General features: G+C 42.6%; 1 protein-coding gene across 2 annotated transcripts in view; it reads right to left on the bottom strand.

The window, feature by feature from the left end:
* Positions 1–738: 738 nt before the first annotated feature.
* Positions 739–17087, bottom strand: part of M6PR (mannose-6-phosphate receptor, cation dependent) — a 49463-nt gene continuing 33114 nt past the window's right edge. For both annotated transcript variants that reach the window (XM_039366598.1, XM_039366599.1), the window contains exons 6-7: positions 5440–5566; positions 739–2142 (exon numbers count right to left, since the gene is read on the bottom strand). In XM_039366598.1, the coding sequence (XP_039222532.1) occupies positions 2020–2142; positions 5440–5566 (250 nt within the window). In that variant the 3' untranslated portion in view covers positions 739–2019. The remainder of the gene's footprint in view (positions 2143–5439; positions 5567–17087) is intronic.

Below are 17087 nucleotides of genomic sequence, written 5' to 3'. Positions count from 1 at the left end.
AGGTCTCAACATCTTTTTTGTAGCATGGTGATCAAAATAGGTTGCAGTACTCCAGGTGTGGTTTTACTAGGGTTTTATAAAGTGGTACTAATACTTCGCGTGATCTTGATTCTATGCCTCTGTTTATACAACCCAGGATTATATTAGCTTTTTTGGCTAGTGCTGGACACTGCTGGTTCATTGTCCACTAGGACTTCAAGGTCCCTCTCACAGTTGCTGTTTTTGAGCCAGGTCTCGCCCAATCTGTACGTTATCATAATTTATAGTAACATGCTGAATGAGTGTAAGGCAGCCTAATATGAATTAAACTTAGAGAAACTTGGAAAAAGTTTTATTTCCTACTTAGAAATGTTAGCATCCTATAAAATGCAAAGCTCACCTTGGACTAGAAGAAGAGTTTACAATCTCAGCATTTGCTGAAGTGCAGTTCTATCAGTAAGTTGCTCTTCTATATGCATGTCTAGTATGATCCAAATTATTTCAGCTTTCAACAAATGAAAGAATGTATGTGATATGCTTCAGCTTCTAGATTTAGCCCACACCTATCATCAGCTGTTCCAGCCCTATTTCCTACCATTGAACCTAGTTCTTTTCATTTGATTTAGGCCTGTAGGGTGTGTAAATGTTTTCCAAAGAAAAGTTAACACAAAACTATATTGAGATCATGACTTTGTTTTCAACTAAAATGTGTTTAGCTATAATTCACAAACTGTTTGGAAAAATTCAAGCATATGCATATTTTAAAATCTCATCACTTTTAATTTTAAAGTTGCATCTCTTTATTACAAAATCTTTTAAATTTTACTATGAAAAAAATGACATAAGTAATGGCCCATTTTTTTCTGTTACAAAAGAGCCTGGTAATGAGGGCTATACTTTGTCTCAAATTTTATCTCAGCTACATCACCTCTTTGTAAAAGGAATAAGAACAGATATAGCCTATAGATATACCTGGAGATTTACTCCCAGTTAGGTCCACTAATTCCACTAGGAAGAGACAAAGTAAAGATATAAATATTTATTTCCCCTCACTTCCCCAAAAGCTAATATTCTCAGCAAATTCAAGTGAATTCAGGAGTCCTAATTGCATTTTAAATGCAATTTTGAGAATTGTCATTAGGAAACAGTACAACATGCACCAAAGAAGAGGAAGCAAATCCCTGAAGCAAACAGACCTGTCTTGTTCTATCCTTTAAAAAAAAAAAAAGCATATATAGAATAGATCAGGTTTGACACTATTCATACTTATAAGCGGAAATATAAGCATTAACATTCACCAGTTTTAAAAATATTTAGTCCAAACACTAAAATAGTTTAAACAGAACCAGAAAAACATTGTCCACAGAGATTTGAGGGTTTCCTACTCTGTCTTTTTTGGTTAAAAATATTTTCCTTCGTTGGACTCTGTATTTTATATAATTTGCAACTTGCTGGCACTATCCTGTTTGGAATGAAAGATGAAAGACTAGCTTTTAAATAGAATGTGTTTAAAACAGCAGTGTTAATTATTATTAAAGTCTGCTCTTTTAAATATGTTCTAAAATATTGCCATTTAAATGTAGACCATTTAAACATATTGCTGACAGCATTCTTTTTGGCTAATATTCACTGGGTTATAAAAAAAATTGTATAATTGCATAACTGAAAATCAGAATCCAGTGTTTTTCAAGAATAAATCCTGTAGGAAATATGCAAGTACATTCAGTCATGGTAGCTCAAATCCTACTAATGCTACTTCTCAAACCCTTTCCTCTTCCATCAACTATTTCTTTTCTATGTATAATCACATCTCTTCCCTTTTGGAAAATGGTTCTGAGCAGTCACTTAGTTTAAAACTCCTTAGTACAGCTTTATGTTCATAAACCTTGCACATAATTTATTTGTATCACAAATATGAAAAATAGTGTGCAGAAGAATGGGTATTTAAAGTGAAAGCAAGTGGCTTAAAAGGAGAATTAGCTGAGGGGGAAACTGACTGGATGTCATTTGTGTAAGAACTACACAAATAAAAGATCCAGATCACATGGGCAGCAAGTGGTCATCTTGCTCTTCTGATTCCTCTCCAAGCTGGTCATCACCAACACCACGATATGCAGCTGGTACATTCTGTGGTTTAGAACGACACATGAAATCACAGCCATCCTGCAAACAGATTAATGAAGTAAGATTAAAGAACAGTAATATCAAATCTGCAACTGACCAAAAGTTTTATTTCTCCAATTACTTGGCTCTGGTTTTGTTTTTTAATATGGAGCAAATGAGCACAATCCTATCATGACAAAGCTGCTAAATTGTACACCAAGCTCTCCAAGTGCGAGTTCCATCAGAGTAAAATAGACTAGGTTACCACGTATCGTACAAAGGAGTTGAGATGGACTCCCAAAGGATCCAGGCAATATTGGATTCGGCCCCACCCCTAACCAGAAAGCAATTGCAAAGCTTCCTGGCCTTTGCCAGTTTTTAACACCAATTCATCTCATCTTTTGTCCATCTCGCACTCCCCATCACTAATTTTTTAAAGACAAGCCTAAACCTAGCCAACCTTTAAAATGAATTATGAGGTGACAGGCAGTGTTCAAGAAATCTAAAAGACTTATTTGCAGCCAAACCTGTCCTTAAACACCCAGATCCAAACGCCCTATTTATCATTCAGACAGACGCTAGCGATGTGATTGTAGGGGCCGTACTCTTGAAACAAAATGAACAAGGAACCCATAACGCTTGCCTACACTTCCAGAAAACTGTCAGAGACTGAATGGAAATAGGCAGCCTGAGAAAAGGAGCCTTACGCCATGTGCTGGGCACTCTTAACATGGAGGCATTTCCTTGAAGAGAGTAAACTGCCTTTTGAAGTGTGAACCGACCACAAAAATCTAGAGGCATTTAAAACTCCGCAGAGGTTGTCACCCAAGCAATTCTGATGGACACACTACTTTGACCAATTTAACTACTTTGCACTACCTCCCAGGAGGCAAGAATTTTCTAGCTGACGCCCTGTCACAAATGCTTCAGTATAACTGTACCAAATCAGACATCAAAACGTTAATCCCATTGCACCAACTGGCCGCTCCAGTCATGATCAGAGTGCAAGTGAGAGAGAAGCTTCAGATAGACAGGAAGACAAGTGATTTCAAAATCACAAAAATGAATGTTCCATATGGGTCGATCTAGCCTGGTGGGGGTTAAATATACCAGAGAGACAGAGGCTACTAGTTTTGAGTAAAAGCTATGATTCAAAAACTGCTGGACATTTTGGTTTTGTGAAAACTTTAAATTTAATTGATTTAATTTAATTGTCCTTAAAAAAGGACATTGAAAGCTATCTGGCAAGTTGCCCAATTTGTGCCTCTGCCAAGCAGCAGCAGGAAAAAAACCCAGGGTTCCACCTAGTGACTGAGCCAACATGTGAACTTAAAAACTCAGTATTGGAACAATACCTCAGGTGCTACATTAATTATCACACAACTGTACAGACCCATTACCATTTACGGAGGTAGCATATAATAAGCCAATACACAGTACTACAGGGTTCACCCCTTTCAAGGTGGCTAAGGGACAAGACTTCACACACATGCTTGAGCTACTTTGAATGATCATCCTGTGCCTTCTTTAAAAGAATGGGTCTCCCAATTACAAAGTACTTGGCTGGTTGTGAGGAAGTCCTTTGCAGATGCTAGGGAAGCATTCAAAAGCAAGAGGACAATAAGTGAAAACTTTTAATGTCAGTGACCACATTTACCTATCCACCCGATACCTGCAATCTCTGTACCCATCGAAGAAGTTAGGACCCAAATATGTAGGTCCCTTCCCCATCAAACGCATTATTAATGCAGTAACAGTGGAATTAGATTTGCCCAAATCTCTTTGACATATTCACCCAGTGTTCCATTGCAGTTTGTTAAAGACCGAGATTACCTCTCCCTTAGACCTGAACTGCCATCACCGCCTGAGCCTTTAATGATAGAAGGGGAACAACACTTTGAAGTTAAGGACATTCTAGATTCACTCAGATATTGGGGAAAGGTTCAATATTTAGTTGCAGGGAAAGATTTTCCCGAATACCAAAATGAATGGGTTGGTCAACACCATGTTGAAGCTGCTAGGCTCCTTAAACAGTTTCATAATCAATACCCTAATAAGCCTCTGTAAAAGTTCTTTTGATTCAACCCAATAGATTCAATAGTCTTACTTTCCTGAAGGCCCAGCTGGGGCAAATCTGACAAATGCCTGACTATCTTACTAAATATTGGGCATTAGTGATCTAAGTGTTAATGGCTTATAGCAGAAACTTTAGAAATTGATTAAAAAACACTTTTATGGATATATTTATTGCCCAAGACTCATTATGATTAGTCTATTTTCCCTAGTTATCAGTGCCTGAGAGAAACCATAATGTTACACCAAAATGTAATTTGTTTGGTTTTTGTATTTGTTAATATTTGGCTAGGGGCACCAAATACCTCAATAAATTGATGATCTATGATTTCAAAATATTACAAAGATCTAGGTATTAATATTTATTCAATAAGGATGGAACCAGATTCCAATGTTTAAGTACAGCTTTGAACATAGGGATCATTTATGCTTAAAAGAGCATAGAAAAGAGCAACAAAGATGCTAAGGGGTCTGGAGACTAACCATATGATGAGAGAGTTCTGGAGACTAACCAATTGAGAGAGTTCAACATGTCTAGTCAAACAAAGAGAAGGTTATGATAGCAGTCCTCCAGTACTTGAGCCATTTTTCCAGAATGGTACAGGTAGTCCTCAATTTACAACAGTTCATTTAGTGACTGAAGTTACAACAGCACTGAAAAAGGACTTATGACCGTTTTTCACACTTATGGCCAAGACCACAAGGTCTTGAGATCAAAACCGAAATGTTTGGCAATTGATTCATGTTTATGATGGTTCTTCATTCACCTTGTTCATTTAATACGTTAATATTTACTTATTTGAATGAATCAAAGAGAATACAATAAAATGTATCCGTAATTACAATTCTTCAAATGCTCAGTGTGAATTTATACAACACACACTTTTATCCTGCTTCTTTTTTCTTGAGTTAACAACTGAGTTTTTATCTAATAATAAGACTGGTTCATATTTATAACTGTTGCTGTTTCCCAAGGTCATATGTTCATCTTTTGCAACCTGACAAGCAAAGTCAATGGGAAAAACACATTCACTTAACAACCGAAGTTACTGGCTTATCAAGTGAAGTGATTCACTCAACAACTGTGGCAAGAAAAGCCATAAATTGCGGCAAAATTCACTTAAATGTCTCACTTAACAACAGAAATTTTGGGCTCAATTGTGGTCGTAAGTTGAGGACTACCTGTATGGTCATACTTTACAAGTGCATCACTTAGTGGTAGAAATTCCAATCCAATTGTTAACTGAAGACTATCCATATCCATATAACCTAAAATACACTTACAGCTACTAGATTGCCAAGATCTTGCCAGAAAGCAAAATGAGGAAACTGTTCCATGCCCTTTGCTCCTACTATCAGACGTTGGTAGAGGAATCCTCCAATAATGTACACTGCAATCAGTGAGAAAAACCTGAAAGAGAAAACAAATATAGCAAAAGAGTCACATACAAAATATAGTAGCATAAAATAAAATACAAATATATATAACCTATGTCAGTTCTTAAGATACAAGATGACTACATTCTAGGTCTGAACAATGATTCATTCATTTTCAAAATGCCGCCTTAGTTACAAATGTAGCATCTGTCTATAAATTCTTAAAAAACATGTTAAAAAAGAAAAATCACCTAGTATATAAGCCAGTGCCACAAGAAAGAAAAATGAGACTAAAATCTTTGCTAATTATATGCAGAATAGCATATTCAGACTATATCTCTCTTTTAGGTACAATTAACATTTCCTATGATAGCAGGAGAGAAAGAGAATACTGAAAGAGATCAGACAATAACAGCAGTAGAAAGAAACAAACATGAAGTACACTGAAGAACAAAAATCCTAAAGTTCATGTCACATATACATAATATGTATGACAAATATATACTCGATTCCAGGCGCCCCCCATCGTGGTACCCAAATAATAAAAGCCCAACTGATAAATAGGTTTAACACAGAGAGTTAACTCTTAAGTTTTAATTGTCTTCCTATTACTTATTAAATGTAGTATGTGTAGTAGCTCTCCATCCCTACAGAGGGATGATGGCAGCACTATTACCAATATAGGGCATTCTCCAGCACTGGAGATGGATAATCCACCAATGGGTTTAGACTGTGTTCCTGCCCAATCAGATCAAGTCAGCCAAAGTTGTAACGCCTGTCCTGGGCTAGAGTGTCCCAGTCTCAACTTGATCTTGCCCAAGACAGATGTAGCAAGTTGGCTCTTAGGCAGGTACAGTTTCCATTGGTGGATTCTTTATTCTCTATTCTCTTCAGTCTTCTGTGACAGTGCTGTATTTAGCACTGTGTATTTTACTCTCATTTGGCTGAAGAACTGTTTGCCTTTAAATAGGAACGGAGGCCTTCGTTCCTCCCCTGCCCCCCACTTCCAACCATAAAGGCTTGAGGTTGAGGGGACTTGCTTCCCCACTGTAACACAGTCTTCCTTCTACTCTTGGACAGCACTGGGCTCAGTGCTGCTCCTCAGCCCTCCACAGTTCCCCATTGCCTGGAAAAGCCTCTGGACACGTGCAAAGGCTAAAAATGGCCGTTTGCAGCTGGTGCGTGTTTGGAAGGCCGATTACCTCTTTTCCAGTCTTTCTTCGTGATCGGAGCTTGCGGCTGCAGCTCCGGGGAGGCAGAACGAGAGCGCAGGCCCCAGATGGCTGTTTGGAGCCAGAGAGCATTCCAAAGCTCCGTTTTTTCATCTCGGAGGACTGCTTGGTTTAGGGTGGAAGGGGGTGCCAGCAGCAATACCCCCAGACCTCATGCGGCTGCCATTTTGAGTGTGGCAGCTATTTTGAGTGTGGCGGCCATTTTGAGTATGGCTGCATTTTTGAGTGGGGCTGACATTTTGAGCTGCCATTCGGAAGCCTTTTTGGGTGTGGCCACCTTTTTGTATCCCTTATTGGGACTGGGTCTTTCTTGAGGCCATCTTGGGGCCTGCTCTGCGCCCTTTCTCCCCTGCGGCCACCATTTGAGGCCTCTGGAGGCTCAGTTTACACAGGGACCCTGCACGGCCACTATTGCCTCAGAACAGGCCTGCTAGACTCCTCAGGCCTACTTCCCTCATCTGCTCTAAATACAACCTTACATAACACCATTCCAAGGCCTGTCAGACCTCAGTCAGTATTTGATCTCCACAGCCACTCAGGCCTGTAATATATCCATTTCACAGCCTGCTTAGTAGGTTTGGCTCTATCTGGTTTGTTCCTTTTCATTCACGTATATTTAATCTCCTTGGATTCAATTTCTGGGTTCTTGGTGTCTCCAGGTCCCCCTGAAAACCAGGATTAGTCCATTGGGATCCTGGGCCTAATTATATTAACAGCTCTATCTGGGTTCCAGGCATCCCCTACCGTGTGCCTGATCCACACAAACGACTCTATCTGGATTCCAGGCACCCCCTATCGTTCATCTGTTCTTATCCACACAAACAGCTCTGTCTGGATACCAGGCGTCCCCTACGCCTGTTCTTATCCAACCAATAGCAGTCTCCGAATACCAGGGGTCCCCTATCATGTTCCTGTATTACCCGAGGATGGAGGATACTAGGCCTCCTACAAAGGACGTCTTGCCGTCCTCCTCGACTGCAAAATGCCACAAATCCTCTAATCAAGAGGCCACAGACAAGATCTCGGCCAAGGCCAGGTCTACCTCAAAAACCTCCAAGGGAGATCACCTTCCGCTTCCGGATCAGGCAGCTTCAGCCACAGAAGGGCTTCGCTCTTCGATGGCTGCCTTTCTCTCTACTGGTAGACTCTTATGTGAGTCTTAAATCGCCTTGGAGGGGTGATCACCGTTGAGGAGGCTTTTTCTTGGCTGCGGTGGAGCGGCGGCTCCCCCTACAGTCCAACCTAACTCCGTAGGACCGATGGAGAAGAAGATCGGTCAGTAAAATGGCCATCACTTTGCTGTGCCAGCTGAAGTCAGAAAATCATCTAAGCATAAAGAACCACCGTGGTGAATCCGGATGAGACCTTTCCTCCCTCTCTTCATTTTGAACTATTTTTCCTGCAAAGAGCTTCTTTTTAGATGACTTCCCTGTTCTAAGAGAGTAGTTTCTGTCTGTTTGGGGAAAAAAATACTTTAAATAATACTTTAGAATAGCACTTATTATATTTTAAACCTTTGGGATATTGGGCATCCCTGGAGAGACTTCTAATTTAGAGCATTATTTTACTTACTATACTGAAAATATTTGCTTTTTTTCTGTCTCTTTCATGGTCATTTTTAATGAGATAAAGGCTTTTAAAGTACAAAGAAAAGCTTTTTATAGCTTACTGAGGACATCTTGTGGCGAAAATTACTTCAGGAATTAACAAGAAGAAAAAATAAAGGCTTGGAATAACTGGGTTGTGTTTGTGATTTAAAAATTGTGGAGGTGGATATATATGGATTCTTAATAAACATATTTGTTTCCACAAAAAGATTAAAAGACTTTTTTACTATGGAAATAGAAGTTTTTTACCCACAGCTTGACTATGAGCTGATATTGGAAAAAATATTGGAAATGACAAGGAGATAAAGTTATAGGCCAAGAAGAAGCCTATATGCAACAGTATACACAATCTGAGATGGAAGAAGAAGTCACTGATCAATTGAATTCTGGACTGGATTATGAGCTGATACTGGAAAATATATTGGAAATGACAGAGGAGATGAAGTCATGGAGAAAAACTAAAGACCATTTTCTAGAATCACAAGCTGAGTCCCAAATTTTAAAAGTCCAACCTATAGGCCAAGAAGAAGCTTATATGCAACAGTGTACACAATTCGAGATGGAAGAACTTACTGACCAATTGAACTTTAGAAAAATTCTGGATCCAAAACCCCAGATTGAGACTTTAAATAATTATTCTATAAATCAACTGACTACTACAGAGGAGGATATTTCACAAGCCTATGTACAAATGGAGAACTTTGAAGATAAAAAAATGACTATAAGTGAAGCTCTCCCATTGCCAAAATTAATTGACAGCCAGATGCGATTGATTGAAAGTTATGACAACCTGGATAACCAAGCTGAAATTATAATATGGAATAAAATGGACTATATTGTTTATATGATACTGGAAGAAGGGGAAGAGAACTTTTATCAGATTGATTTGTTGATAAACATTAGTACTCAAATACTGAGATTTGATGACATAGATGCGACATTACGGAAACCAGCTTGGTATAGAAAAAAAGCCAGAGTTAGACTTAAAAATGTGGTTTAAAATCTTAATTATTGGGTCAAAAGGGCTTTAGACATTTGGACTGATTTGACAATCTAATTGAGTAAATGAAAGCATTAAGATAATAACTGGTGTAATAATATATTTGTTTTAGATATGATAGCTAATTTGGTTGAGAGTTAAATTTTACTTAACAGGCCAAAATGATTTGTGTGTGTGTGTGTGTTTTCTACTCTGTTTATATAGAAAACTATTTTGTAATAGTAGAAGAATTAGAGAGATCTATGACAAGAGAAGAAAGGGTATTAATTAATGATGTATTAAACTAAGAGATGGAATATATGTGAAAATATTAGAATGTTATTCTTGGAATATTATGTGTGTTGTAGAAGGGATACCCAAAATTTTATTAATGTTTGTTTAAGATTAATTGGAATATTTTAATTGAAATTAGCGGAGCTTAAAAGCAGGAGTGATTTATGTAGATGTAATAGTAGGGATGCTTCTGTGGATCGATTGAATTTTAAAAAGAAATAGATTAAACTAAATTTGTTATATCATGTGAGGAAATAGAGGGGGGAATATTTTTTCCTTTTTTAAGGTAATAATAATAGTAGTAGTAGTAGTAAAGTTGAAAGGGACCTTGGAGGTCATCTGGTCCAACCCTATCAGCCTGACCTCAATACCTGGGAAGATCCTGGAAAAGATAATCAAACAACGAATCAACGAACACCTAGAGGCAAATAAAGTCATTACTAAAAGCCAGCATGGGTTTGTCAAAAATAGATCATGCCAGACAAATCTTATTGCATTCTTTGACCAAGTGACAAAATTAGTGGATCAGAGGAATGCTGTGGACATAATCTACTTGGACTTCAGTAAGGCATTTGATAAAGTAGATCACAACCTACTACTTGACAAGATAGAAAAATGTGGGGTAGACAGAACCACCACCAGATGGATCCGTAGCTGGCTGACCGGCCGTACTCAGCGAGTGGTCCTCAATGGAACTGCATCTATATGGAGGGAAGTGTGTAGTGGGGTGCCCCAGGGCTCTGTTCTGGGCCCAGTACTCTTCAACATCTTCATCAACGATTTGGATGAAGGGATAGATGGGGAACTCATCAAATTTGCAGACAACACCAAGCTGGCAGGAATAGCCAACACTCCAGAAGACAGGCTTAATATACAGAAGGATCTGCACAGACTTGAACACTGGGCACTAACTAACAAAATGAAATTCAATGGTGAAAAAAGCAAGGTTCTACATTTAGGCAAGAAAAACCAAATGCACAAGTACAGCATAGGTGGCACCATGCTCAATAGTAGTAACTGTGAGAGGGACCTCACAGTAGACGATCACCTAAATATGAGCCAGTGTCCTATAGCTGCCAAAAAGGCCAACCCAGTGCTAGGCTGCATTAACAGAGGGATAGAATCAAGATCACGTGAAGTAGTAATATCACTCTTCAATGCCTTGGTAAGGTCACACTTGGAATACTGCATCCAGTTTTGGTCACCACGATGTAAAAAAGATGTTGAGACTCTAGAAAGTGTACAGAGAAGAGCAACAAAGATGATTAGGGGACTGGAGGCTAAAACATATAAGGAACAGTTGCTAGAATTGAGTATGTCTAGTTTAACGAACAGAAGGACAAGTGGGGACATGATAGCAGTATTCCAATATCTCAGGGGCTGCCATAAAGAAGAGGGAATCAAGCTATTTTCCAAGTACCTGAAGGCAGGACAAGCAACGAGTGGAAACTAATCAAGGAGAGAAGCAACCTAGAACTAAGGAGAAACTTCCTGACAGTGAGAACAATTAATCAGTGGAACAGCCTGCCTCCAGAAGCAGTAAATGCTCCAACACTGGAAGTTTTTAAGAAGAGACTGGACAGCCATTTGTCCGAAATGGTGTAGGGTTTCCTGCCGGAGCAGGAGGTTGGACTAGATGACCTCCAAGGTCCCTTCCAACTTTACTACTGGAGTGTTGGCTATTCCTGCCAGCTTGGTGTTGTCTGCAAATTTGATGAGTTCCCCATCTATCCCTTTGTCCAAATCGTTGATGAAGATGTTGAAGAGCACTGGGCCCAGAACAGAGCCCTGGGGCACCCCACTACACACTTCCCTCCATATAGATGCAGTTCCATTGAGGACCACTCGCTGAGTACGGCCGGTCAGCCAGCTACAGATCCATCTGGTAGTGATTCTGTCTACCCCACATTTTTCTATCTTACCAAGTAGTAGGTTGTGATCTACTTTATCAAATGCCTTACTGAAGTCCAAGTAAAGGTATTAATTTTAATTATATATATATGACTTGTTTTGCTATGATTGATCACCCTTTCACCACAGTGTTTTCCTGAGCACTTTCCTGAGCAATTTAAAAAACCAATAAAATGTGTATTAAAAAAAAAAAAACCTCCAAGGGAGCTGAAAAACAGGCCACCAGGAGACACCAAGCCCTAGAGAAGGAATTCCCTAAAACACAGAAGCTAGCCAGGCTGGAGACCTCACAAGCCGAAGTGCCTTCTTTTGATCTGCCCCTGGGGCCCTCCGCTTCTCCACTGGGGATATGGTCAACAGGGAACCTCTCCCATCTCCTGCACCAGGGGACACGGACAGGGTTCATCCCATCACTCAGCCCTCCGCTCCACAGGCTCAACACGTGGCCCCTGAAGCTACTTTCACCCCCACTGTGGCCGGGCTTAGGCCAAGTGAACCGGTCCCCCTCCCCACGGAAGACCGCCTAGTTGAGATGATTGCACAGGCGGTAGAATACACTCTTAAGGCCAGAGTGCAAGTGGTTAGGTCACCCACAGTCACCTTTCTACCCACCCACCAGCCAGCTACTGAGTCCTATCATGCACCTTCTTCCCCTTTGCAGTCCATTTACTCTGGGAACTCGTCATCTCATGAATACGAGGCTGATCTGGAGATTCCGATGTCTGAGGAAGAACCCTCCCCTAAGACACCATCACTTAGCGGTCTCTTTAACCCTGACTTTTTTGTGCCCCTGCTTCATAAGGCCACTTCCATGGCACATCTCCGACCCGATCCTTCCACGTCGGCAACTTCAGTCACTCCAGACTCGGAGGCGGATCGGAATTTCACTGAACCGGTAACAACACAATACCGCATTCCTTGCCCTCCCATGTTCCTCAACACGGTCTGAATGCAATGGGTATCCCCGGCCTCTTTTCCCCTTCCAAGTAGCAATGAGAAAAGACTTTATAATGTGGCTCAGGACCTGGAGGTGGCTCTGGAGGTACCTGCGGTAGATGAACCTTTAGGATCCCTTGTGTCTCCAACTGTCATTCCTGGTGACATTTCTGAGGCCCTCAAGGTTGAGGACCGCAAATGTGAGCTCTCTTTCTGTAGAACACATCAAGCCGCAGCGTGGGCTATCAGAGCAGCTACCTCTGCATCCTTTTTTAACAGGTCTGCTCTCCGCTGGCTTAGACAGCTTCAGGCCAGGATACTGGCGGAGGATATCCGCACGCATCAAGATCTAAGTAAGATGGTGGCAGCTACTGAATATGCTTCCGATGCCACCCTCCAGGCTGCCAGGTTGTCCTTCAGAGCCATGGCATCCAACGTCACTGGCCGTCATATGCTCTGGTTGAAACACTGGCATGCTGATGCCAAATGGCGCTTGTCAGCAGCCCCTTATCAGGGAGGGAAATTGTTTGGTGAAGTTCTGAATCCTTACCTCACTGTGAATAAGGATAATATTAAGGACCTCAATCACCTCCTTAAACAGTCGGATAAACGTCCCAACACCTACTCACAGAGGCAGCCCTTTCGCGCTGGAGCCAGGTCCAACTACTTCCAGCCCAACCGTTCTTTCCCTATCAGACAGGACAGACAGTCTGACAGACAGGTTTCCAGACCCAGACAACAATTTCAGGGCAAACAGCCCTTTCGCGGTCGCGGGCGCCCATTCCACCGATCCAGGTGACCATCGGGGTAGACTATCCCTCTTTCCCCGCCAGTAGGAAGCCACCACCACGGATGCATGGATCCTAAACTGTCACGGACTGTCCCTGGAATTCATCTCCAACCACCCAAATCGCTTCATTTCTTGTTCCCAACTAAGAAATTCAACAAAGAAAAAACTAATGCGAGAGACCATCTGTCACCTCTTAAACATACGGGCCATAGAAACGGTGCCATTGGATCAGAGAGGTTGGGAATTTTACTCCATCCTCTTCATCGTCCCCAAGGCGTCAGGGGGATGGAGACCCATCCTGGATCTAAAAGGATTAAACTATCATCTTGCATACTGCAAATTCAAGATGCAAACGCTCCAGTCCATCTTGGGAAGCGTAAGGGGGGACTTCCTGACATCTATCAACCTCACAGAAGCATACCTCCACATCCCCATCTCTCTCACCCACCGCCAGTTTCCAAGATTTGCCCACAGGGGACATCATTATCAGTACAGGGCACTCCTGTTCGGCCTATCCTCGGCTACGAGAGTCTTTACCAAGATCCTGGCGGTTCCAGCAGCTCACCTGAGAATGGTGCTAGTCAGAGTCCAGTGCTACCTGGACGACATTCTAATTCAGTCATCATCGATCCAGGCCGCTCAGGCGGATCTCAAACTGGTGTTAATGCTGCTCCAGAATCACAGGTTCTCGGTGAACTTCTCCAAGAGCCATTTGGTCCCCACAACACAGTTATTACACCTAGGGGCCATCACAGACAAGGTGGAATGCCGGGTCTATTTATCCCAAGAATGCCGAGACAGCATCAGGGAGACGATTCTCCAATTGCGCAGGGGTCGAACAGTGATATTGGCCAGCCTTTCCCAATTACTGGGGAAGATGATCTCGGCCATTACGATTGTACCTTGGGCCAGGCTCCACTCCAGGAACCTTCAGTGGTTCCTACTCCCCTTCCAGAGACTGAACATCAGTTCCTCCAATCGAAGGGTGAGACTTCCGCTTCATGTCTCGTGATTCCTCACATGGTGGCTCTCGTCGGCCATGCTCAAGGGGTCTTACTTCAAGGAGCCCAATCGACTCACCCTTACGACCGACGCCAGCCTATTCAGCTGGGAAGCACACCTTTGCTCACAGTGGGCCCAGGGCTGTTGGTCCCGCTCTGACCTTCAGCACAATATCAACTGGCTAGAGCTCAGGGCCGTACACCTGGCCCTGTGCCACTTTCGCAGCGCAGTAGCGAAGCGTCACGTGTTGGTCCTCACGGACGTAGCTGCCAAGGCACATGTGAACCGGCAAGGGGGCACCTGATCTCGTGCACTCTTGACTAAGGCACTCCTGCTGGGCTCCTGGGCAGAAGCCAACCTGGCTTCCATCAAGGCCAATCACATTTCAGGGGAGGCAAACACTCAGGCTGACTTCCTGAGCCAGGCGACGGTGGACCATTCGGAATGGTGCCTGCACCCGAGGATCTTCAGGGAGATCTGCCACCACTTCGGATTGCCAGTTCTAGACCTTTTTGCCTCCCCACAAACGCCCATCTCCAGCGATTCTTTTTCCGCTGTCTCCAGGGGCGGAACGAGCGGATGCTCTTTGGAGCCCATGGCCGGAGGGACTGCTTTATGCCTTCCCTCCTCTTCCTCTTCTTCCATCGGTTGTCCGCAAGCTTCTTCGGGAGCAGGCGGAGGTTCTTCTAGTGGCCCCATATTGGCCACGGAGACCATAGTTCGCCTACCTAGTGAACCTCTCTCTAGCGGCCCAATGGAGGATTCCCCAGATGGGGCCTCACTCAGCCAGGGGACCCTTCTTCATCCAGACCCCCAATGATTCCAGTTAGCCATCTGGCACTTGAGCGCTTGATCCTGTCCCAGGAGTTGTGCTCGCCAGGGGTCATTACCGTAATCCAGGCTTCCCATTGGTCCTCTACCAACTGTATTTATGAGGCTACATGGAGGAACTTCTGTTCGTGGTTCTCGAACCACCACTTGACCATTGCAGACTTGACAATTCCACATATATTTGATTACCTTCTACAGGGTCTGGAGAGGGGCTTGGCTCCAAACACATTGCGCAGACAAGTCATCGCTCTCTCCACTGTATTTACCTGTGACTCAGCGGTTTCCCTAGGTCATCATCCTTTGATCCGCTCGTACATCAAGGGGGCTACTAACACCAAGCCCCCTGTAGTGCACAGGTATCCCTCTTGGGACCTGCCGCGAGTTCTTCGGGCTCTAACCAGACCACCCTTTGAGCCCCTCAAGACATGTGATATACGATACGTATCGCACAAGGTCACGTTCCTGGTGACAATCACGTCTGCAAGACAAATAACAGAATTAGCGGCACTTTCAGTCAGAGATGACTTCTGCTTTTTTCACCAGGACTGAGTGGTCCTTCATCTGGATCCTACCTTTCTTCCTAAGGTCAATTCTCTTTTCCACAGGGCTCAAGAAATCGTACTCCCAGATTTCTGTCCTCACCCATCTCATGCCCTGGAATGGCAATGGCACCTTCTGGACGTCCGCAGAGCACTCCGTTACTACATCTCATGGACAGCTGCCTTCCACAACTCTGAGGCCCTCTTTGTCTCCTTCCATCCTTCTTCCAAGGGTCGGAAGGTGTCCTCCTCCACGATTGGCAGGTGGATTAGGGCGTGTATTGCAGGAGCATACCAGGCTGAATCATTGCCGGTTCTACGATGGGTAACGGCCCACTCAACCTGTAGCGTGGCTACTTCTGTGGCGTGGGCCACTCAGGCGTCCATTGAGGATGTTTGCAGAGCAGCCACATGGTCTTCACCATCTCCTTTTATAAGGCATTACAAGATTGTCAGGTTCGCCTCGACGGAGGCCTCCTTTGGTAGGAGGGTTCTCCAAAAGGTCATACCTCAAAGTGCCATGCCAGACCGGCCTGCTCCCCTCCCTCAGGGACAGTAGGCTTTGGCATGTCCCATTGGTGGATTATCCATCTCCAGTGCTGGAGAAGAGGAATTGTCTTACCTGAACACCTTTTCTCAGCACAGAGATGGATAATCCACTCCCGCACTTGCAGGTTACTTAGGCCTAGGGCTAGATTTATGAGTCAACACATCTTGCTGTCAGTCATGGCTTCGCCTGCATCGAGACTGGGTCATTCTAGTCCAGGACAGGCATTGCAACTTTGGCTGACTTGATCTGATTGGGTAGGAACACAGTCTAAACCCATTGGTGGATTATCCATCTCAGTGCTGAGACAAGGCATTCAGGTAAGACAATGCTTCTTCTATGCACAAGAGAGTTAGCTTGAGGTGGTCTGTACCCATAAAGTTACCCTGCGGTAAAAAGGGCAACCAATAAACTTAATAAATAAAATAGAGATATACATGTATTCTGTGGGTGCAGATTCAAGAAATATATTCTGGGCAGAGGCTGAGAGTAAACAGGACAAAATATATCCTGTAGACAAATGGCAGGAGCTATAGAAAAGCTGGGAAATACCTATGATTTTTCTCTGAACTAGAGGGGTATAGACAAAAATTGAAGATCTGCTTTGTTTTAAACATGTAACAAAAGAGATCCCCATAAAACACTATGTAACCAGATGTTACTCCTCATCTGAGGGCCACAAAAGTAGGTTCAGTGGTAATCCATGTGAAAAAGTACAGAAAGCATAATTTTAATTGAAAAAATATTAAAATAAAAAATAAAATATTATTTTTAAAAAAAATATTAAAACAAAGAGAGGAAACACTGGGAATATATCCCAGCTCTCACTAATGGAAAAATCTATTTAGATTGTTATTATAAAAAATAAAAAATGAAGAGAACTATTT

The sequence above is a fragment of the Crotalus tigris genome, unplaced genomic scaffold (genome assembly GCF_016545835.1).
Source record: "Crotalus tigris isolate CLP2741 ecotype Arizona unplaced genomic scaffold, ASM1654583v1 scf7180000020347.5012614909:4044961, whole genome shotgun sequence".
Taxonomy (NCBI): domain Eukaryota; kingdom Metazoa; phylum Chordata; class Lepidosauria; order Squamata; family Viperidae; genus Crotalus; species Crotalus tigris.
This window is presented reverse-complemented; position numbering and strand designations above follow the sequence as displayed.